Here is a 24731-nt window from a genome sequence, read left to right as displayed (position 1 = left end):
CATTAGCTACAGGAATTTCGGCTGCATCAAACCTGAAAGGAAAACAGCTTAATTTATCTTAAGATAACAATGGCAGTTTAGGTGCAGACGCTAAAATTAGTAGGCTTCAATTAAAGCCTTCAGCAGGCAGACTTTTCCCTTTCCTTTAATATTTTCAGCAAATGAACCATGAAGTACTGGCAAAGAGTGTGCAAAATGAGAACTCAGCTAAAGCAAGTAAATACTTGTTTCTTCAATATAGCGCCTTCTACAACGCAGAAGCTGACTGCAGAGCCTTGCACGAGAGACACTGCAGGCACTGCTGCTGCTTTCATTCCATTGGATTTGAAAAGTTTATCAAAAAAAGCGGGCTAAGACTTACCACAAACCACAAAAAGTACATAAAATATACAGAGACTGACCGTATTTAATCACTGGTTTAAGATCCAAAGAGTGCAGAACCTCCAGGAAAAGTACTAAGTTACTCTCCAGTTTGATATGACCATGAGAAGTCTCATCCCCAGCAGCAGTTTGACGGGGCCCAGAGCTGAGACCTGCAGCGCTGGGGCTGGGCTGCTCAGCACCCTGCCGCACACAGCGGGTCCTCCGGCCTCTTCCACTGGTCCAACAAAAGCCAACTTTGCAACGCGCCTGGTCATCCTTGTTTTAAACAGATACTCAATTACATAAGTCTTTTTTCTAAATCCGTAACTACATTTATTTCCACTTTAGTCTTAAATCTCCTCCTGTATGTTTATACTCCCAGTTCATTAATCCCTCCTGACAGTGAATAAACTTGCTGCTAAAATATTTGTCAAGATAAAAAACCGCCACCCTACTTCCTGTCACCCTTGAAGGCCCACAGTTAAAGAAAATTAAACACATAGGCTTGAAGCTACACCATATATTTGTAAATAAAATAATTTGACAGAACAAGATTACAAAGTACGAAACAAGCCCTTTCAGGAATTTGTAAGTACAAGAGAAGTCGATGTTAAGTCCATTTCGTAAAGTTTTAAACAAATACCACTGAGGGATAGGAGTATTACCATAAAACACTTTTTTTTTCCTTAATGCTTTCTCAAAAAGCTTGGACCATACACATCAATTTCAGATGAAAAATTCCACACACGCACATTGGTTTGGTTACAGCTTCAGGGATCAGTGCAGCACAGTGCAAGTTTCATTCACAGATAAAAAGATACTTGAAGTCGGTACAAGAACATTCTGCAAAATATAGGATGTGATCTAAATCTCGGCAACCCTTTTCCCACCCCCTAAAAAGTGCTGAAAAGTAAGCACAACATAGAGAAACATGGGGAAAAGCACACAAGGAGATGGACTCTTTAACAAGACAAGTTAATATTTGACAGTTTAAGAAAGAGGAAACAATAGCATCAGGAAGAAAATTATTTAGTCATTAGAAGGTATGTACAAGGGAGATTTGTACTTTGATTCTGTAGAAATACTGAAGCAGACAAGTCTCCATTGCTGAAATATAAATATTAAAGTAAGAGAGGTACAAAAGTAAGCACTATTAACTGAAAGTGCCTTCTCAGAAAAGCCCATTTTCCCCTACTGCAGGTCATCATTCCCTCATCTTTCAATGAAAAGAGTGTATGTAACTACTTATTTCAGCTACTCTTTGGGTATATACAATTGTTTATTGCTTATCTGGCAATTTTACAGAATCTTCCTAGTCTCCATCAGAAAGCATTTTCCCCTTTTTATCTTTATTTCAAAGGAGATCAAATAGTCTTCAGTGCTTTTAAAAAACAAAAAAACAAACTTATTTTTAGAAATTGCCGAAGCTAAAAATATTAACGCAATTTTCACCTGAGGCAATGTATTGTGAACTATTAATGTAGAGTGCCTCCCTGCAGATGCTAAGTGCATCTTTAGCTACCAGAAATCTCATGGAGGGCTACGGCTTTCAAGTGCTCTGCTAATTTTTATAAAAAAATTATGACTGACATTTACAGCGTACAGAATGGGAGACTAGTGCAATATGCAGCATTGATTGTTTATTCAATAAATATTTAACCCAATTATTGCCAACCAAGGCAAACAGTGCAGAAATTGTCACTTAGAGATACAAAAGTTTAACATTTTTTTCTATAAAGTCAGTTACTACTATATCCATACAACTATTTCAAAGAGGTTTTTCTGCTTCAAAATTGACGCTACCATTATAAAAATATAGAAACATAGCATTTGGGGGCTTAACATGTCTTTGCAAGTCTAACTTTTACATTTATATAGGAACATGACACTTCTGTATTCAAGAACTTATTAAAAGTAAAAATGAATACTATGGTAGAGACATTTTCTGCACTGACAATTTCGTTATAGTTCTTAAATACATCTTTCTTGGTCCTGGGTATACATTTAGAATGAAATAACTTGCATCTCACATTTATCCTGAGGTCAGCTGTGTAAAAAGGAAAGCCAATTTTATAAGGATACTTGCAGGCTTTTTGTTCAAAATATGAGGTTATTTTTAAACAAGCCAATAAAACTCCTAGGGGAAAAAAAAAAAACAACCCTCTCACCAATGTTTTAAGAAACAATTTAGTGTCATTTTTGGGAATTATTTCCTATCACATCCAAATGATATATCACCCAACTAAAATTTTAGTATGCATTTGCCAAATTTGAAACTTAGAAAATGTTCTGAAAAGAAAACGTATAAATCCCCGTGAAGAGTCACCCTAAGCTTCTCGTCTCAAGATCCCAACCTGCAATGCAACTCCTGCAAGGAGAACCCTGCTGAAGCCTGTGGGAATCTGCAGACTCTTTGGGTCTGCCTGCACAGGTGAGGACGTGTGATTCAGGTGTCCGTCACCCACCACAGGGTAGACTTATGACCTTGTCAAAGCTCCACTTTGAACACAGCAGTTATTTTCAATAGCACCAACAATCTCTCAGATACCAGCATCAGGCAAATACAGACAACATAGGTTTGCTTCTTCCTGAATCAGCACAATTGGTACAAGGCACTGCTTGGCATAGGAAGTCATAAATAAGAGCAAAACAAGACAACTTCCAAGTTTTGTGACACTTGAGTTTGTAAGTTATGTCACATTTCAACATATATACCGTGGTTAAAAAACCAAGATGGTCTAAGGGATTAACCAAAACATCACTGTTCCATGCATGCTTACAGTTTTCCTCCCCATATCCAAAAAAACCCACATAACAACGTATCAGTATGAAACATTAGGAAGTATGGGTTGTTAAATTAAGAAAGAACATTTTATTCTCCAATCTTCCACAAAAGTCTAACCTAGACACAACTCAAGTATAAGAAGTTGGAAAACATTCTGATAACATTTGCAACAGTCTATCCCTGCAGAGGAGTGAAAAACCTATTGTCTAGAGAATTCATAGATTGAGGCACATCGCAATTGAAGATATTCAGGCATATTTTATGGCTAGAACAGGATTTTTCTGAGGAACCTCACTATAGACTTCCCCAAAAGCAGCTCCATATGGTTTGAAACACAAATTGCAACACATGGAAAAAATGTTTGGTCCTTAATCACTACTGTCTTCATCATCATCATCATCAGATACATCATTTAAAGATGATTTAGGTGACTGGCTGTAGGAGTCTGATCTAGTGGACTGACAAGCAGTCATCTCCCCCGTAGAAAGAAGATCATAGCAGAAGTCGCAAATTCGCACAGGCTTGGAAGACTGGCTCGGGAGAAGAAACCTCTTTTCAGAGCAAGGCCCGCACACAACAAAGCCGCACTTGCGACAGTGGTGACGACGGTTGACAGGCGTAAATTTTGCTTTCTGACAGCGCATGCACACAGTGGCTTCCGAGTCTGGTACCCAGACAGCTGCATGTTCATTGCTAGGAGTCTTCCCGCTTTTGGAAAGCAAATCAGAAACACACTTATTTATGTGGTTCATCCACTCAGACTTCTCTGTAGCGGTGGCAGCATAAACTGCAAAAGACTTTGTTGGTGTCTTGATAAGCCACCCGTTCCGTAAGTCTCCCTCATCCTGGATGGAATCAATAGTGACGTTTTCCAGCGGGATTATGTGCTGTTTGTTGTATTTCTTCTTCTGGATGACAATGTTACCGTAAACAAGAATGTCATTGAACAGGAAGAACTGCCTCGCTTTGGGCTTCTTCCTGCACAGCTTTGTTAGTACTCCCTCTCCGATCAGAACACGACCAGGAATAGTCAGAGGTTGACCAGCTGCTCCAAAGCAGTTTTCCACTATACTTATCCTTCTAGTATTTGCCTCACTGTTTGCCAAGCGATCCACCATCTTTCACAAGTATCCTAAAATTAGAAAAAAAAAAGTTTGTTGTTAGAACAGGACTGATTCGATTCGACAGCAGCCTTCCCCAAGGAAGGTACCAACCCCGCATTTCTTAAAATATCTAACAGAACCCGCTGGCTCAGAGGCACTGACTTGGGCTAGATTTAAATAACTATTAACACCTAAGAATTTTTAGCAACCGATTAGTCTTCTTTTCGAAAGCAAAAATGTTCCATCCAGCTGACAGCTATCTTTATCACACAGACAGCACCTACAGCCCTGCTCTTGAGAGCCTCTGGCAACAGACTCGGAGGCTTCCCTCTAGTAAAGTTACTGCATCCTGGTTTAATGCTCATATTTCTCTGCATATCCTCCTGCACCTACTCCCTGGATGGCAAAAGAAAGTATCATCCATCATTCCAAATTCTAATACTGACAGAAACAACTTAACTGAGCAGCTTGGAGACCTGTGTTAGTGTTAATATGACAAACAAAAATAATATAATTGATGTTCACATAGGAAACTACCATACCCAAGCTCAATATTGCTCTTTTTTCAGTATGTAAACCTTAAATCATGGGCCAAAACCATGAATCTACCTACTAGAAACATTTTGTACAGGCCACAGCTTGCACCCCCCACCACCTGCTTTCATGGCAAACTCTTGAGCCAGGAGCAGGGAGCGAGTCATGGCTGGTGGCCCATCACCTGCTTGTTGCTGCCTTCTTTTTGTAGGGGCCCCACAGTCCTTCCCTCCTTGCCTACTCAAACCACATCTGCACCCATCATGATCAGGCAACGTACACAGGCAGACCAGCACAGAGGACAAGTCACACAGCTCACAACTGCTCCCAAGAAAGACTAAGTAACCTGCGCTGGCTGAAAGTTTAGGCAAGAAGGCTTCATATTTCAGGAAGCTGATAAACTACAGAGTACATCTGTTCTGATTACGGATTAAAACCACCCCTTGTCCTTCCCCAAGTAGCAAATAAGATTTTCTCTTGTTAGGGTAAGATTCCTAAGGCATCCAACAAGGAACTGAAAATAAGAAGTTACTATAGTGATTCATACCTTGGCAAACCACTCTTCAGCCTACCTTTTACCTTAGAGCTTCCTGGGCAGAAGTCAGGCAAAGGAAACTCCTGCCAGTCCAATCCAGATCTGCTCCCTGCAAGCTCCTCCTGAGTACAACCATGAACCTGAACCATGTGCTTGACAGAGCAGTGAGACAGCTGGTAGAGGCAAGTACTATGGACAGACCTGTCTCGGCACACAGAAGACAGCTCTCCTGTGCCTTCCTTTCCAGCTACTGCAAGGCTGATGCTCACAACCCTTTGGCAGAAACCACTGCTTTGAACAGGCCTGAAGGACAGCAGAGTAGCAAATACTCCAGTGCCTGTTACCTGCACTTCCCAACATGATCCCAGTCTGGGAAGTCCTCTACATTCACCTACCTTTCCTTTTAGATCTGCGCTGCCTGCCACCAATACAGCATCAGCCTATAAAAGAGATGAAACTGGGCTGAAACAAGACTCAGAGTTGATGATGCCCAGACTCTTTCACTCTGCCATAACCTGATCCAGTCAATCTTCTTCCTATAAATCAAAGCTCAGATACTTCCTTACAAAATAGGGATGAAACTTCTTGACAGAAATTTGGTGGCAGAGAAATCTCTCATCAGGCCTCATCTAAATAAGTATGTTACCTGTGATTACACAAATCCACATGCCTAATGTTATGTGATAAAAAAATAACTTATAAATTACTGCTTTGAGAGTTTAATTAGTTCCACACTAAAACAGTTTGACAAGTGGGCTTACTAAGATACAACTAAACTGACCTTTTTTTAAGCTTTGCACACGACATCATCTTGTATCAAAGTCCGACACTGAAGACAGAATAATCTATTAAAGAAAATTCAAAAAAGCGCTGAATAATATCTTTATGTGCCTTACAGCATTAGTCAAAATATGAGAGTATTGTGTTAACTAGTTTTACAGTCAGTGGAATTACAAAGCCACCAAATCTGAAATTATTTTCATCTGCAGGTGGTCAAGGAAAAACAAACTGCCTTATAAAAAGCGTTCAAGAGATTTAATTGTGCTGCATCAAGGCACACAAGCAAGTACACCTATGCTATTTCCACCAAGTATCAGTCAAACCTTAAAAAAAAAAAAAAGGCTGACCGCCTCCATTACCCTGTCCAGTGGCTCCCCATTTGATCAGTTAGAAAGTATTTTCTTAACAGTAAGTCATCTTTGCTGCAAAACAAACATTTCTTTTTGTTCTTCAATCAGAATAACCATCACTATTTTCTTTATTAAGCTTTGAGGACTGAAGTGCTTGACACTTATCTCTGGAGAGAAGACTGGGAGTCCAAACAGAAGGAAAAAAAAAAACCAAACACCCACACCCAACAAAAAACCCCTGTTATTTCCATCTCCTTCACCAGCCCTACTTTTCTGAATCATTACTCGAAGCTTTGGCCATCATTCCTTTTAAGAGATGCCCACAAGCGGACACTGTACTAAATCCTTCTGCAACATCAAACTTAACTGATACGGTTCTGCTTTGTTTCCTTCTGTGGCCATACCAATTTATGCTATCTGTCCCCCTCCCTGCTCCCTTGTGCCATTACAAAAGCTACACGGTGAATTAGATCAGAGGGCTGATCAAGTTGAGAACATACCAGAGTTTCAGGGCTCAGGTTGGCAGGATAGCTGCAGCAGAGGGAGGCAGTGGGGGCATAGGAAGGGAGGTGCTTAGACAGTGCCCTGCACAGAAAGTACATTGGCTTAAACTGATCAATAAACAGAAGTATTACAGGGGGTTTTTTTTCCTCCCAGAGAATGGCAGAAGACTCAAGTTACCTCAGTGCAATTCTTTTTTTTTAATGCTATGACTATACAGGCATATCCAAAATATACCTTTCAATAGACACCTTATTTCTTTCAAGCATTCTAAGCACCAATACTAACATACACAGGGGGACACACAATACCCACCTTTACATGGTTTATTCAGCATTAAGATCTAGCCTTTTTTTTTTTTTTTTTTTAAATATACACCTTCCAACTACCTACTACCACTGGCAAGGAGGCACAACACTGGCACTTGGGAGTGAGTTTTTCAGGTTAACTGATCCGCCTCACTTTTACTACAGCCTTGTCTAATGCAGAGGTGCCACTCCACAGAAATGCTGTCGGCTTGCCCCAACTACTATTTCTCTATCTACCAAGGAGAAAGTACTAAGGAGGGAACGCAAAAGATAAACTAGGAACTTTTTGTTGTGTGTTTGCTGTAGTCCTAGGCTCAAAAATCAAATTCAGGTGCCTGACTGCCAAAGCCCAGGACTTGGAATGAGGGTTAATTGCCATTAACTGCCAAATAACCATGCCTTTCTAACAACATACTAGCAATAAACAGCCTTTGCAAGTGCCAAAGCTGAACCAACAGCCGCTTCAGACTTAGAAAGCAAGGAGTCAGTCACAGGGTCAGTCTAAAGTTATTTAATAATCCCATGTTCCCTGTGAAGCCGGGAAGGAAATCAGTCAGCAAAGTGCAAAGGGGACAGACCAGAAGAATACACTTTTCTGCAGGTACAAATCAATATGCATTACTTCTAAACTTACACTTTTATATGAATTATCTGCAAATTACAGCAAGTTAAATGCTTTTGCTAGTCCACAAGGGAGAACACCCCTGCCAAAACCCCACAATCATACTGATGAGTTTCAGTGAAGCAAGCTCTTGGTGTGAAGTTACAGCAACCTGTAGGAAGCACTCACTGCTCCACAACTCCAACTCTGCACTCCCTGCCAATAAACAGCAAACTCTGTTCAAGGTCACCATGAAAGATTTCAAAATACAAGTCATTGGGAGAAGAAAACAGGGGGAGAAAAGGCTAAAGGTTTTAATTAACTGTTCTCTAGGACAAACTATGAGAAAACAACTCTAACCAGGATCGTTTAATAATCATCATGGCTCAAAACCAAGACACATGACTCCAGAACTTGCGCTGAAGACTGTACTTTCAGCTTGTTGTGAAAATAATCACTTACTGGACTTAAAGCAAGAATCCAGGGCAAGTTAAGGACTATTAAGAAAGCCAAGATAAATCGCATCTCTTCTAGATTGAAACTTTTGTCTATAACATCCAAGAAATTCTCACCTATCAGCCTCAGTTAAGGCAGTAAAAGCCACAGACTGCTGATGGATTATTCCACCTTTCCAGGGCATGAATTGTATTTTCCCACACCAATAGATTAGACTTTTTAAAACAAACACTCTGACATTTTTCTTACAAATTTTTAGAGAACTAAAAATGAAAAATCCATCTGAAATCCCATGCACACTAATGTTCATTTGCCTTCACTAGCCTTTTCTGAGAGGAAGGAAGTTCAGAAATGGATAATGAGAAACTACGTGGAAAGTATAATGATTACAAATAATAATGAAACATGGAAAAAAATAGACCAGGAATACAAAGAGAGAAGCCATCCCTAAGTCACAAGAGCTAAAGTCAGGAGAAGAGATGCACCTCTTCTTCTCATGAGCACACAGACCAAGGAGATGTGAAATTAAAATATTGTCTGGACACACAAAGGAACTTTGAACCCCAAGATGTCACAGTCCAAAAGCTATGCAAGGTTATCAAATAAAATAGTCTTTTAAAATTATAACAATCTTTTCTTAAAGCATATTCACATATATATTGTAAAAGATAACAGATCATACCCTGGAACTGGATGACAATATCCTCCTCTCTGCCAGCTAAAATGTTCTTCAGAAGTTTCTACTGCTGGCCACTATAAGAAGCAGATACTGGATTACTGTCATCAAAATGCAGGATCTCAAGACCTGATCAAACAAAGCAGTTCCCACGTGATGGCAAATTGCTGAAAACATGCCCCAAATCAAGTGAGGAATAAACCAGAACCACGGGCTTCAAAATGACAGGCTAAACAGCTCCACTTAAGGGGAGAGTGGAAGCATCTTATACATAGTCTCGGTTTATGGATGCTGTCAAGTCAAAAACCTCAAACCTATTGTTCAGACTTTTATCACATTTGTCTCCAGTTTCACACTTTTTGCATACAAACTCCCAAAGGTCCCCAGGCCCTTATGCAAGGAGGACTCCATTTGTCTATAAGGACCATCAGTCCATCACATCGGATTCATTTTCTGTGTCCAGACTGCAGTGTAATGCTAGCTGCTACTCAAAACATCGCAAAAATAAATAGATCACCTTGTAAGAAAAATTCGCTACATAGAGCTGCACCATGAGCAGGGTTTAGCAGCCTTTCCAAATAAATAAATCTCAACTCTCAAAATGCTGCAGTATCTTCAGTTTGTCCTCCTTCTCACACACATGCTCTCAGTAAGCCCATTTCACAATGACGATGCTGGGCAAAGGCTTTAATCTCCATAGCATAACATGCTGTTTAAAGGTAACAAAATATTTCATGACACAGAAAGCTCCAACTTCTCTACCATATGCAGAGCTGTCTTTGACACTAAGTTATTTCTACTTTCACTCACAAGAAGCTTCTACAGAAATAACAATTCTGTTATCAAGATATCAAGATCTTCTTGCTCCTGTATTTCACTCCAGTTTTACATTTGTATCCTCTCGGTGAGAACAGTCATCTTCAAAGTGAGCAAATTTAGATGTTACTGAAACATTTAAAGAACTAACAAGGTACCCACTTACCTAAAACACAACCCATGTTGAGGAAGTCACATATTTACTACAGTTATTAACATTCCAGACTACTGCAGCAGGAAAATAATTCTGTTAGGGTTGCTGTGCACTGACAAATCGCTTCGCACATAATTTGTTTCCTTCTGCCACTGTATCCTGGTGACCAAACCGACTATCTCCCAGGACTCAATGCTTCTACAGGTCTTATTTAAAATAGGAGAATGTTTATTTCCTATGTTAGCTCTGCTCTTGATAGAGGCCAGACTAAACTGCACAGAAGAATAGCTGTAGTTGAAGACAGACATAAGGAGTCAACTAAAAAGCAAGCAACCCCGACTGACACAGCTACACCTAATTCAACACTGCCAGAAAAGTCTTCTACTACTATATTAGCACTGTAGCAGCTGGCATGATCACCACAGAGCAGAACCACAGATAACACAAAGGTGCTGGAGGGGAGAAATGAGATGAAAAAAAGAGTTATTATGGTGTAGTGATGCAGACTGCATACCACTCAGCACAAAAACATTTCCTCACCCTAGCTCAGCGCATACCACCATCACAACCAGCACTCCCTTTAGACTGCAGGACAGACACAAAAGGTATGCAAGGACAGGGACACAACCTGAATTCCCAAGTTTCTTCAGCAATACAGCAGAACCGGCAGTGCTCTCTTACTTTCTGGCCTGGGCAAGAACAAGTCTTGCCCAGTACACCATCCCTGCTAACAAGCATTAATTAATAAGCATCTAATTTTTAGCATTATTTTTCTTCAACACTCCTTCAAGGGAGGAAAATGCTACTGGCCTTGCCATAATTGCCAGTTCATTTATCATCATCTTTACAATTAGCAATTAGCCTGTTAACAATTACATTTAACACACTGCATTAATACAAACCAGGCAGTTTAGATTTCTCAGAGCTATGGTATCAGGATGCAGGCAGCTCATCCATTACTACGTACATTCACACTTAAGGTGACAGCTTTAAAGAAAAAAAAGTGTATTTAAGCTGCTGGAAAGAGTACAAGAGCTCAAAACTAACCACACAGAGACCCATCCAGTCCTAAAGCAGCAGCAGATCCTGGATGTTTCCAAGCCAGATTCAGTAACACAAGTCCAATAAAAAAATGTCACTAACCACAGTATCTGATCACACCATTAGAACAGATGAAATGAGATCTAGATGTTGTTGCAGTGAAGCAAATGTAGAGAATAGAAGAGAGAAGACTCTGAAACGGAGGAATACAAAAGGAATAGAATAAAGAAAGAAAAGGTAGAAATAGCAGATCTAAATGAAAGCACATTATACCTTGCCACTCAATAAACTTCTAAATAATTATCCAGTTGTCATACAGAGCCCTTGTTCTCACATCTGCATTTGCACATACAGACAACATCAGCAACTACGTTTCACCACGTACATTCAAACTAACCCATTTTCCTCCTTGCCTAAAGGTAACATACATGTTTCATAATAAAAGTTTCTGTTTAGAGTCACTTAATTAAAACCTTTAACTTTTGCCTTTTATCATGTCTGACTCAAAGGCTCTGAATAAAATAGAGATTTCAATTAGAACTGAATCTTGTTTTATTACACTTAATCACACAAGTTAAACATACATGAAAGGTACAGAAGATCAATACAACTTTTACAAGACAGAAACAAGTAAACTGTAAACCTAAGACAGACAAGGACTATCTGCAGATCAGATATATAATGTGCATTAAATGACTGGTTTGTAAGATGACTCATCTTTTGGATCTACAGAGGAAAAATATGACACTCTCCTTAAAAAGAGTTCATCAGGCAGAATCAGTCATTTAGTACATAGTTACGTTTTTTTTTTAGTAATAGGCTTCAAATAATTGTTATACATTATATTATCACATCAGACTCATTCAGCTTTCCTCTTGCACTTTGCCTATGCAAGGAAGACACGCTAATTTGACTTACAGTTGAATAAATACACTTAAGTTACCCAGAACCCTCATACATCCCTCTAATTTAAAGCTCTGTCTGAAATGGTAATATCACTACTTTTTGTGAACAAACTTTCAGCTATGAAGACATCTCAGTACTGTAATACAGTACTCTAATCTCTATTAATATTAGATGTATTGCTCTTAAGAACACTTGACTTCTTGCACCACTGCCAAGTAAAATACAATGTAAATTTCTGAAGTGCAACCTGTTTAAGGAAACTTATCAATGTCTAATGCTTTGCAAATAGTTTTAGTGTGGAAAATTGCTGAACTAAACACATGCATAGCAGATATTCCAAGTTTCTGATACAAGTCAGAACAGAAATCAGCATAAATTTTAAATCTTACTTTGGCCTCACTAGTTCCACCTCCTACACAGCCTCCTTCAACAGATACAGAGAAGGACGATACCATCGCTTGTCCTGAATGTTTCACGGCGTCATCTTTGTTGGCAAAATTAAGCATTCTATGCACTTAGATCTGATTAGCGGTAATCAGAATCCAAGTGTTCGTGCACAAGTCAGCACTACTTGTCAAGGACCATAAAGGTAGTAAGAGCTGGATTAAAGATGATATAGAAATACCAGCAAGAGGTATTTAATTAAATGTTATTTCTATCATTCAGTACATAGAATAAAATATTGAGGAAAATGAAGTTTTAAGTATCCATTAATCCATTTATGAATTCATTAATATTTCATTTTATAGTTTACAGTTATTTAAATACATCCATAACAATTAACTGCAGGGTTTTTTAATATTAATTGTATATTTTCATTATTCACCAGTTGCTTTTTATAAAACAGTAAAAAGACCAATCTGACCATACAGTTAAGTGAAATTAAAAGAAATTTCACCCCCAAAAATATTATGTTGAGAGGAGATACCAAGTATGACAAATGCTTTCTAAGGTTTTATCACCGCTAAAAGCTGACATGACAGTAACAACTAAATGCCTGTACTGTGCTGGAGCTAGCTATCCTGGATGCTATTTAAAACATAAGACAACAACTGTCACTTAAAGAGAAATACAGCCTTCTAACAAGCAGTTCTCTAATAATTCTCTTCATAAAAGTATTCCCAAAACTGTTGTATTTAACAAACTGTCCTGCTGTCGCTACTGTAACCAGCCAGTAAGGATGCAGAGGATATTCATATCTTTCAGATATCAGGTTATCAAGAATGACAAAAAGCTACATCACAATACTGCAAAGAAATAAGAAGGACCAAGAGATTAAAGAGACTATATCAAAGTAGAGATGACAGCAGGAAGCAGACAACAAGATCCCCCTGAACTTCTTCAACATAGTCTTTATCCAACATAGTCTTTATCCAGAGTCACTTTTGACTAATCTGGTTAATGACTGCAGCATTCAGAAAGGTACCGGCGGCAGTACAGAAACTTTGACTTGATTTACAGACAAAAAAAATACTACCTTTTCCTTAAGGCAATGTATGCTGTTGCCTCTCTGCACCACTTTTCACACCCTTATTGCCATTTAATAAAGTCAAAAAAGCGGCAAGATAGAACACCAGAAAAGAATGGTGGCAATACCAAGGCTGCTTTGGATTACTCTAAGGAAGGAAAGATGCTTGTGACATTTTCATCCAAACACTATAGAGAAAACATAGTATAAGCATCAATCAATACTACACTGGCAGGAAAGTGGAATAGATGATACTGTGGACCTCTCCCAAGTCTCATTTCTGTGGTTCTCAGTGTAATGTTTTCTACATGAATGTGATTTTTTATTTTATTTTTTCTTCCCCACTGTGAAGACATGGCTTCCTACATTGCACAAGCCTGTGTAGCAATGGCTGCAGCATGGGGAAACACAGATGAGCTAACTCACTCCTTTACTGGTATATCCAGTACAAACCAGCAGTCTTAACCCTTCATTTGTCTCAACCTGTTGGCTAATGTTCCGACATTGGCCACAGACTCGCAGAAACCATGCTGGAAATGCGTTAACAGCAACCACGTTACTCCATACTGTGCAACCTGCGAACACTCTGCCTTGCCAATATTTTAGAAATCTTTAGATTATTTCTCAGTCCAGCATTTAGTCATGTCCAAATACATCATGAAAGCAAATACATGCATTTGTCTAGTCAGATGTCATCATAAACCTCTAATTACCATAGTAATGCAGACAAATCTGTTTGGTTTTTGTTTTTAAACTGCTGCAAATGACTGTCAAAAGTCTAGTCCCACTAAAACTCTTCTTGAAGGTACAACGTAGAAATCCCTATTTTAACTGCCTAACACCTTCCAGTTTAGTAATTCTTTCAATACATTACAGTTAATTTTAATATACTCTAATTTCCAACTTCCAAGGAAGGACTGCTGTTTCCCTTTAATTGACCAGTTGTGTAAAAACTGCTCGTAGAATGTAAATGATTCTAAATGAACAACAACAACAAGAAAACCTTTATTATCAAACTTGCATGGCAAGTGCATTACTCTTCAAATTTGCAATAGCCATTATCCAACTGAGCTAGGAATGCCTAGAAAGGCCACTTCCATTTTGGGGATGGAGATCATTTCTAGGTAGATCTTTCAAGATGAATGACCTTATATTCCCCAACCCACTCAGAAGCTAGTTTGGGTACAGGAATCTATTTTTAGCAAAAGACTATCGGTTTTGCCAAGGAGCATATGTATTAGCACAGCAAGAGCAGAGCAATGCTGTTTTACTATCCAAGCTACTCTGCTGAACAGTTAATACAATGCCTAAGCTGCTGTATGCAGGCAAAACCATTCAAGATCTGCACATTAGCTTCTCACGAGGTTTGGTATTTAACACAATAAACTTCAGCCAGAAAGAGAACACTAATTTAACCTGCTTGTAAACAGAAAGACTAGCTCTCACATCCCAAATGAGTGGTAATGCTAAATAATCATAGAAGAGACCTGAGGAAAATAAAGTCAAGAGGAAGCGGGCTGCCCCACCAGACGAGTTTGGCCAGTTTGCAGCCCGCCCCATGCAAAGGGCGAGAGGAACCGCCTTCGCCGTAACGCCACGTGCCGTAACACCAGCACCCCTGCTCCGAGCAAGAAACACGTGGTACCCATCAAAGAGCCACAGAAGTCCAGAATTGTTGCGTCCCAAAGCTGTTCCCACTACCTTCTCCCGCTTGGCAGTAACAGAAAATATGAAAGGTAGAAACCCAGTGTTGAAGGGCTCATAGCACAGGAAAGTGCATGATCAGGAGAGCCTCAATCCACTCCTAGACTAACTCGAAGTGGTTGTATTTTCCCCCCACCCCCAACTTCATTAGAAAAGGTCCCTGAATGCCTCTCAGGGCAGAAGAGACCTCACTGCAGAAGCCCAGGAGCAACATTCTTGTAAGAGAGCCAGCTTTTTAATGAAATCAGCTGCTTATTACCACTGTCGGGTTTCTATTTATAATAAAACATGGTAGCTGATACTGTTTTTGTCACGGCATGATAGAGACAGAGCTGCTGCTGGAAAGAAATATGCAGTTCTCCATCCCCCACCTGGTAGTCAAGGGTTGGAACAACAAAGGGAGCAGCTTCCTAAACTCGGTTCATCTCCATGTCCTTACCCATCTGCCAACAAGCTGAGCACTCCCCAAACACCGATACAGGCTTACAGGGCTCTGAACAGCACTTGTGAAACACGGTACTGCCAGCTGAACCGCTGCCATTTAGATGGGAAAATTCTTAAGGCCTTTCAAGATGCGAAGGAGGCGGTAGCCAGAATGTGCATGTGGAAAACAGGTAATGGCTAGAATTAAAGGAATTTTTTAAAAGCAAAAAAAACCCATAGCACGCAGACACACAACCCTAAAAGCTTGAGTTCTGCAAACAGAGAGGTAGGCCTGACCCACTGTGAACAGTGTTTCCAATTCGACAACAAACTCATCTGTCAAAGCTCAGAAAGCAAGATCCAGGCAACTATGGGCATATCAAATACTTACAGCTGTCAGCATACTGAAATGGGTATAAGCAAAACAGCTGAGGTTTTGTATGTTTATGTATATACACACAACACATAGTTTATAAATATACAGGTTTTTTATATATAAAACACATATGCCCTTTTAAATTAACCAACAAACAACTGAAAAAAGCCCAACATTCAGATCAAATCTTTGCCATCATGGGAAAATACCCTAGTATTTCAACTTTCCATTTGCATGTATTTAGGAGCACTAGCAGTAGTTAGCTTAGCCTCTGGTGCTAGCAAACTGCATCCTTCATCTTAACCAAATACTGGGAACATACACCAGAACAGGGTTTCAAAACCAGCTTCCGCAGATGTCGAGCCCAAAAAAAGTTCAAGTTCCTTCCAAAGTTCTGCACAGCTGTGAGTAGCTAAAAGCTATCAGAAGAACAACAGACTAACACCTTAGAAATGTGCCAGAAGAGTCAAGGGCAGAGGCCAGGAGCCTGGGATCGTGCTCCAGCTCGAGAAGCTCCAGCAGACATGAACACCGCGTGCTGGGTTGGTGCCTAAAGGATCACTCAACCAGGCTGCAATACCAAACACTGGAATATATTTTTCTGTTTACAATTTAATGTTTCCCTACTCCAATTGTTTAGCTGTTTGAAGAGTCTGTCCCAGCAAATGTTATTTTCCAGTTTGGCAGCAGTGATGTACCCCTCCCTTCCAGGCTGCCTGGACAGGCGCCGGGTGTGCCCTTCCCATCCGATACGCTGCCTGTGAAGGAATGGCTTAATTGACAACAGCCACTTCGGCAGCACCGGGCCACCCATCTGGGCTAGCAAATAACTTGGTATATACAAATACTACCACACTTAACATTAAATGGACATGGAAAAAAAAAAATTAAAAAAAAAAAAAAAATCAATCGAAAGGATCAGACCAGTTTCAGAGCAATCTAGACCCTGCCTTAAGTTTTGCTAACCCAGCACAACAAAGAGAATCCACAGCATCAACATACCTTTTAAATCTTGAAATAGTCATATTTAAACTCTTTGGTGGAGGGCACACAGTATCATTAGTATAGAAAAAACAGATCCAGATACAGCTGTTCTACAAGAAGTGTTGCCAAATCCATCTTGCAAGCAGTTCTCCAAAACCAGATTGGTTGTGTGGTTTGTTGTTGTTACGGATTACTGTATTTAGAGCACACATGGAGGCAACTTGCTAGCAGCTAGCTAGACCATCTCTCAGTCAATGTGAAGAAGAGGATTTGGCCTTCGGTGACCGAAATAAATAGTATTTGCCAGCATGCTTCTTGCAGCATTTTTAAACTACAAGTAGAGAACATTGACAAAAGGATTTCTGATGTATATCCCTTATACACAAGTATACACTAAAAATAGCACCTCCTAGATTTCAGAGCACCCACATGTTTTAGCACTTGAGAGCTACCAGAACATCTACATGTTCAGATGAGCTTCCTTGAGTTAACAGAATTTTATTTACCCTCTCTTCATGAATGCACACCCATGACACACCTGACTGTTCACTGGCTTATGCCTTTTTACTATGCACAGGTACTTAAAACAGCCAGTGTAAAAAAAAAAGTTTTCTGTTTTAAGTTTTCTTTAGTTTACTTTTATTACCATTATGAGAGAAGCTACTGAGTTTTACCAACAGTCCAACAAGGACTAGACTATAGGTAATTGATTATAGCGTGACCAAGGTAAAGAGACAGTTACCAAGTAGTCAAAGCTAGGCAAAAGCCATTAACTTCCTACAAATCACTGCAACACAAAGGGACTTTTGCTTTTAGCCAGCCGGTTAAAAAGGAGCAAAGTTTTCCCATGCAGTCTCACAGTCTCTTACAAGCACAGCAGCATAACCACATCATCACTATTTCATCGTTTATAATATCAATATTCATTATTTTCACATGCACGTGTCCTTAAATTCAGAAATCCTGTTACAGGAAAAGAAGCTGCATAATAAAGAGGTTTCTTTTACCAGCTCAGCAATTCCAAGCATTTCCACAAAACTGAACAAGGCACAAGCCAAGTAACAACACCCAAACTCCTTCTCTGACCAGGTGCAATCACCTCAACTTTCTGCTGCTCCTGACCTAAGTAAGTTAAGAAATCTCCGCGTTAGGGGGCAACCCTCATACTATATTATACTGTAGAAATACTTTCAGGAGGCCAGGCAGCTGGCCACTACCTAACAGGGTCAAATGAAGCACTGCTGCAGCACATTTTCAATATTACAGTACAAACCCCACAATATTCAGACATACTTAGTTCCTTAAAATTTTTAACCCCTTAGAAAAGGAAAAAAAAAAGCCAAACAATTTCTACCACTAGTTCACCAGCAAGAACAGACTAAGGACAAGGTATTGCTGGCTGCAGGGAATCTTCTCCCTACCATTTAAACCTCCTGAAAGAAGTTGCTCAAATTGGTTCCAAAAAATGGCTCAAGCCCCAGTAACCAAGCGCACAGCAGGGCTGTCATCAGGCTGCGAACCACCATCCCAGCAGAAACCAGGAGCTCGCAAGCAGCCAAAATATAGCTTGGGGCTTGGAATCAAACCACATGTTGCGATTTTTGGGAAGCTTGACAACACTGAAGTGCTGCAATCATGGACCTGTCACTGTCGCCCCTCAACAATATTTAAAATTTATTTATCCAGCAATACTTAAAATACATAAGCCAAGCATTGCATTGCTCCTTCTCGAGCAAGGGACATAAGCCCGTTTTTATACCAAATGCTGCTACCTGGTGACACATGGGTGGATGGTGAAGGTCTAGAAAACCGACATCTGACAGCTATCAACAAAAGCCAAAAGGAAAGCTTTAACAATGATATCATACATAGAATTTGTCAGTCTTCAATGTAACCAGCTTTTCAGCCATAACCTGTGTGTTAGAAGGGCAGTTCACTTGCCTCCATGCTGCTAACCTAGATCAGAATTTGGAGGGGAGGGGGAGAATTACTGCCACATACAGCTTTCAGAACAGAAGTACACTGAAAATCAGTCTCAGAAGTTTTACATTACCAAGTATTGACAGCTAAGTCAGGAGAAATTTAAAGGCGGGGGGGGGGGGGGGGGGCAAAGAGTAATTTCCTGAAAGAACCCCATAATCACAGCAGCTTACTGTAGGTGGCCTTCCCGGGAAATGCATTCACTGGCCTTTTTCCCTTTTACTGCTTGTCAAATGTGTTTGATGCATTTCAAAGTTATACGGAAAGCACTTGGAGTACAGACATTAGAGCACTCAGCACAACCCAGTCCTCCGAGTGCAATAAACAGTGTCCAGAATACGGCAGGGGCTCGTAGCCCACGTGATTCTCATCCAGCAGGGCATTTTCCTTTGCTCTTAGGCCTGTTATTGCTGCAGCAAAGATAACACAATCTAGAAGAAACTTTGAAAACTGCACAAAGGTTTGCACTGAAGTTAACCTGCACAGCTCACCGTTCTGAGAAAGATGCTATCTGACAACCCGAATGGCAGCATGTACAGTACACTCTTTAATATTAATTTGCGTTAACAAATTATGTGTACACTTTAGAAATGCAAATGTCAAAGAACATGCTGTAACTTTTCCTTTTGCAGAAGGCATACTAAGTACACTAAGTACTTAAAAGCAAAACAGTTACCTCTAGATGATATGTTTGAGGTACAATAGGTATCTAGTGAAAGCTAAAGCTGCTGATAGAAAGATCAGATACATCACTATACATCACTATCTAGCAACCCCCCTGCATCTGTTTGAATCAGTACAATTTCTCAAGAGATTGCATCTCACCACAGTAACTAACTGCTTGCATGTCATCTTAATTACATTCAGGACCAGGGCGGGGGGGGGGGGGGGGGGGGGGGGGGGGGATCTAGAGAGAACATTCCCGTATTTGAAATCCTTACCTTTCAACTATTTTCTCTTCTTTTACACTTATACAAAATACCCAAATCCTGCTATATTACATACACAATATGCTTCACACTGTTTTATTGTAAAACATAACATTACAAAGAAAAAAAGAAAGCCACTCTCCAAAATAATTTTTGAAATCCTTAAGTTACTTACCATCACCAGTAGTGTAAAAAAAAAAAAGCACCACTATATCCAAGGCAGTAGCACTCTTACCTATTTATGTAACTTCAGAAAACCAAAGTAAACATATGAATGCATTTTTGACTATGTAGTGCTAAAGCATCAGGCTGAAAAACATGAAGTACTCTTCTGTTTAGTAACACATGCACAATAATATTTATTTTCATAAAAGGAGAATCTTTGTCTACAGCTCTCAGTCAAGCCACTTCTCATGCAGGCAGGCTCATTAATTTCAACAGGACTACTCATGTGGCTCAGAATTTGCAGGACTCTACTTGCTAACACAGCTGTCATCACATCTTACAGCTTATGACAATGTAAAAATAATCTTTAGTATGGTAAACATGTTCTACCACACCTATCTACAGAGTAGCTTTTCACCTCCCTCAACTGTAAAAACAAGTCCTCTGGTAAATCATGAAAACAAAAGTTATTCTACAACAGCCAGCTTTGCATTTGCTGCATAAGGAGAGAGTTTTGAAATAGAACTGTGTATTTAAAAGTCTATTTTTGCAGCTTACTTATTCTCTTTCGGAACAATCCCAATTATCACACTTCCATCAAATTACTCCATCCTTGAAAGTAGTAAAATATGCATATACAAGCATCTTCTATCATAAAAAAAAAAATCACAGGAATTAAATGGAAAAGTAAGCTTGAAATAAGTCACAAACATAATACCTTTAGAACTCGAAGCGGTACAGAACAAGTTTTAACTTCTTAATATAAAAATCAAGAAGCTAACTAAGTTTCTTACCTACCAACATCTACGAAACTTATCCATCGTTAATGCTGGGGTTTCCTTATTTGACATCGTCCGCTAATAAACCGCCTTTAAGAATAAAAACTTGCATGCCATTTGTTTGCTTGACCACCACCTCTAACATTTTACCTAACAGACACTTTTTCAGAAAATTGTATCTGCAGTTATTAAAAACCTCAACTCTCCCTCATCTACATGCCATGCTTTGACCTTAAGCTTTCACTTTAACACCTCTAGCCCTCTTTGGTGAAGACAAGTCACCAAAAATGCTGCAAGTGTAACAAAGCCAGTGTTTGTACCCTGCCTGCAGACAGCACCCTGCTTTATTGCCCTCACTTGGCTCCTGGCAAGGTAAATGAGACACGCCAAGCTCTGTCATATCATGCCTCACCTGAAACTGCAGTTCCATCTCTCTGTACTGCACTGACTCAGGAGAGGTGAAACCTTCCCGCATCCACTAACCACAACGGTGAAACCTGAAAGTCACAATGCTCTTTGAATATAACGACCACTTTACCAATAATAATTTTTGTAAAATAATGGGCTTCAGGATGTTACAGGTAGATCTTCTGTTCATCCAGAGACGTATGTAATACTAAAGTTGGGTCTCAACCCATAATTTAAGGGAAACGGAATGCAGCTCTTGCTAAATAGTGATTTCATCACTGCATCTAATGAAAACTTGCTTCTAGGTGAAAAGACACTACTCCGCTTCATTTTAGATGATATGACGGAGGAAACTGATCCAGCTTCCCCAGCTCCAAATTTCTACTCACTGCTTTTCATTTAGCATTTAAGAGATTTCCTCTGTGCAAGTTTCTATGCAGGGCAAAACTCATAGACACTTCAAAAGGCACGTGGCCAATTTGCATTCAGAAGCAAGAATTTGGGACTCAGGCTCACGCTTCACTTTCACTGCTGTTTTCAACATTAAGTAGCACAACCCTAATACAACTGGGAAAATGTTATTTAACAAACTGAGCTGATATACATAACCATTTAACTGCATAGGGATTCTTATTTGTCACTTGATTAGTCAATAGTATTTGGATTATATAGTTTAAGCAAAAACATTGCCTTCTGAGCTAACGAACCAATTCCTTTCTGCATGCTGATGAGCGCATACAAAGCAAATAATCTGTAGCATCTCAGCACTGATTACATTGCCTTCTTTAAGTACTTGCCATCTTTAAATACTTCCCTTCTTTCAGATAGCCACCCCTAAAATAACTCAATATACAAGTCTTAGAACTTGAAAGCTGAGTATTTAAGTTCTCTTTATTTCAGGAGAGAAAGAGGAATTGGCAATCTCAGTTCTGAAACCGATTCCAGCATTGTGGGTTTGACTTTAGACTCACTTTGCCTACTGTATTAGCCTTGCGTAAACTTAAGCTGTTAGGCACATCACAGCTTCAGATGTAGTGTTTGTCAAATAAGCATCAACCCCTACGGTAACTACTCAGCACACCGGACAGCCTGAATTAGGGCTTAATGGTGCTTCTGGAACCACTCTCACCAATGCAACCAAAATATAGGCAAAGGAATCCTCTTAATCTCTAGTTAAGAATATAACAGGTCATTTTGGTTATCAACAACTATTGCACAGACGCTTCATGTCAAAACTTGAGCTACAGCCGTTTCTCTTTGCAGCGACAAAGTCTATGCCAAGACGCGCTGCTCAGCAGACTCACTCATCGCCTTCTTGCCATGATGAGCAGTTTTGCCATTTATAAACATCAGCGTCTATGCACACAGTATTTCAAGTCAGGCGAGAGGAAAAACATGTGGCTGTCTTTTCCTGAACCGCTTTCAGACAACAGCTTATGTGCTACATGTATCTTAAGCAGACCAGTCACGTTCCTCTCCAAAATATGTGAATTTCACAGAAAAAATAGCACCTTATGTTCGCAGCCGCATCACTCGTGGTTGCGCTGCTTTTTTTTTTTTTTACCACAGTATGAAGACTTTTGAGGCGACCCGCTGCGAGAACGACGAGGAGTTTAAAAGGGCGAGCAAGGCGCTTCCCGCGGCGGGCGAAGCCTCCAGGGGAGCGCGGCGGCGGAGCGCGGCGGCGGCGGCGCAGGGCTGCCCCGCGGGGCCCGCCGGGGAAGGAAGCGCCCTCCGCCCCGTCCCGCCGCCTCACGACGAGCGGCCGCCGCCGCCCGGGCCTCGGCGCCAGTCACGAGTTGAGGAGTTTCGGGCACTTATGTAACACGGCGGGACCGATGTCGTTGTTATTTCTTCCCCCCTCCGGACGGCGAACTCGATTCCGAGGCCCCGCAACTCCCTCAGCACCCTCGACGAGCCAGCGCCCGCCGCCGCCGCCGCCCGTTTCCTCCCAAGGTCCTCCCCGCCCCGCCGCCTGCCTCCCGGCGGGAAGCGGCACTGCCCCCGCGGACGGCCGGGAGCGCCCCAGCCCCGAGGCGGGACAGCCCCGCACGGCGGCCGCCAGCGGAGCCCGGCGCCGCCTCCCGCCGGGGGAGCTCCTTCCCCGCCAGGCACTCCCGGCTCCCAACATGGCCGCGGAAAAGCGGCCGGAGCCCCGGCTGGGAAGGGCTCCGCGAGGAAAGTTTCCCTCTCCCGCCCCGGCGGCCGAACCCCCCCCACCCAGGACACGACCGGGCCCGCGCTGCTCACCCGGCGCGCTCCGCTCCGGCTGCCGCCCCAGCGCCCAGCCGCCGCCAACCCCGCCACCCTCTCCCCGCACCGCCGCGGTCATACACCCCGCCGCCGGGGGACGGGCTCCGGGACACCGCCCGCGCGGGGCGGGGCCGCCGCCATCTTGGGAGGAGCCAGGCGGCGGGAAGGGCTGAGGCGGTGCCACCGTCCCCAGCGCGGCGGGCGGTTGCGTCGCGGGCCTGGCCCGAGGAGCCGCCCTGCGTGGGGAGAGCAGGGGAGAGCCCGGCGCTGCTCAGCCCACGAGTGGCACCTCGTGGAAGACGGATTCTCAGGACACGAGACCATTACTTCAGGGTGTTTTTGGAAAACCCCACACTTCCATTCTTTGTGCACCATCCCGGGTCCATGTTTTATGTGCATGGCTCCAAGCACGTTCTCCCAGAAGTAAGTAAGGATGGTCACGTTTTTCATTACCTATCTCTACATCAACCTTTTCCAGCACGTGGAAGGGAGTTATTAACAGGTTTTAGCTTGGAAAAACTACTACTAGCAGAAAACTAGTTGTCTGGTAGTGCAACTCCCACCAGAAACGCCACCGGAGTTGTAAACACAAGGAGCCCCTTCCCTCCTCCATATTGCTACTTTTAGCATCTACGCGTCAAGCCATCCAGAGCAATGTTTTCCAAATCTAGCCTGCTGATCAGCAGCTAACCTGGTCCTTCCAAGATTTCCAGATGTCAATGGGTGCTACCAGAGTGGGAAGGTGGCTGGGGTGTTTTGGGGAGCTGTGGGGCGGGGGGGGAAGGGGGCACAGCTTCCCCGTTTCGGCGGTAGCGCCGTGCAGTGCTATGGTGCTGTTCCGGTGCCCAAGTCTGAGCTCTGGAAAATGGCCCAAGGGGCTTTTTTTTAAGAAAGTTTCACTTGCATGCAGTACAGCAGGGTTTCATTTTCCAAATTTCACATTATTGGGCAATAATGCGGCTGGCTTTTCTGCGGAAAAAAAATAGAGTAGTTAGGCAGTGGGGCTTTCCACTGGTAATAATGAACCCACTGAATTTCATCTGAGTTTTTTATGCCAGCTGAGGCAGGGACACAGATAGGTGAGAGCCACATCACCGAGCTGGGTCTCTCCTGCTGTGGGAGAGGGACACGGGGAAGGGAGCAGGACATGGAGGGCTGAGCACGCATGTCCTCCCACCCTACAGCATGGCGGCCTCGCCATCTGCTTCTCCCCTCAAATCCACCCGGCACTCAACCCAAGCCTAATGCTGCCCTAAGGGCTTATTGAAGGACAGAAATGGCACTCTTTCACTGTTGTGACAGACATAGCTTCTGGACGTGGGGCACATTCAAAAGCTTCTGCATGGGGGTGTG

General features: G+C 41.7%; 1 protein-coding gene across 1 annotated transcript; it reads right to left on the bottom strand.

The window, feature by feature from the left end:
* Positions 1-707: 707 nt before the first annotated feature.
* PLEKHF2 (pleckstrin homology and FYVE domain containing 2) lies at positions 708-23499 on the bottom strand. Its single transcript, XM_075494974.1, has 2 exons — positions 23376-23499; positions 708-4280 (listed from the first exon to the last, which is right to left on the bottom strand). Exon 2 carries the CDS (start codon positions 4264-4266, stop codon positions 3517-3519), a length of 750 nt encoding a protein of 249 aa, XP_075351089.1. The 5' UTR covers positions 4267-4280; positions 23376-23499; the 3' UTR covers positions 708-3516.
* Positions 23500-24731: the final 1232 nt, after the last annotated feature.

The sequence above is a fragment of the Mycteria americana genome, chromosome 2, assembly GCF_035582795.1.
Source record: "Mycteria americana isolate JAX WOST 10 ecotype Jacksonville Zoo and Gardens chromosome 2, USCA_MyAme_1.0, whole genome shotgun sequence".
NCBI lineage: Eukaryota > Metazoa > Chordata > Aves > Ciconiiformes > Ciconiidae > Mycteria > Mycteria americana.
Note: the sequence above shows the minus strand (reverse complement) of the source record. Positions and strands in the feature narration are given on the sequence as shown.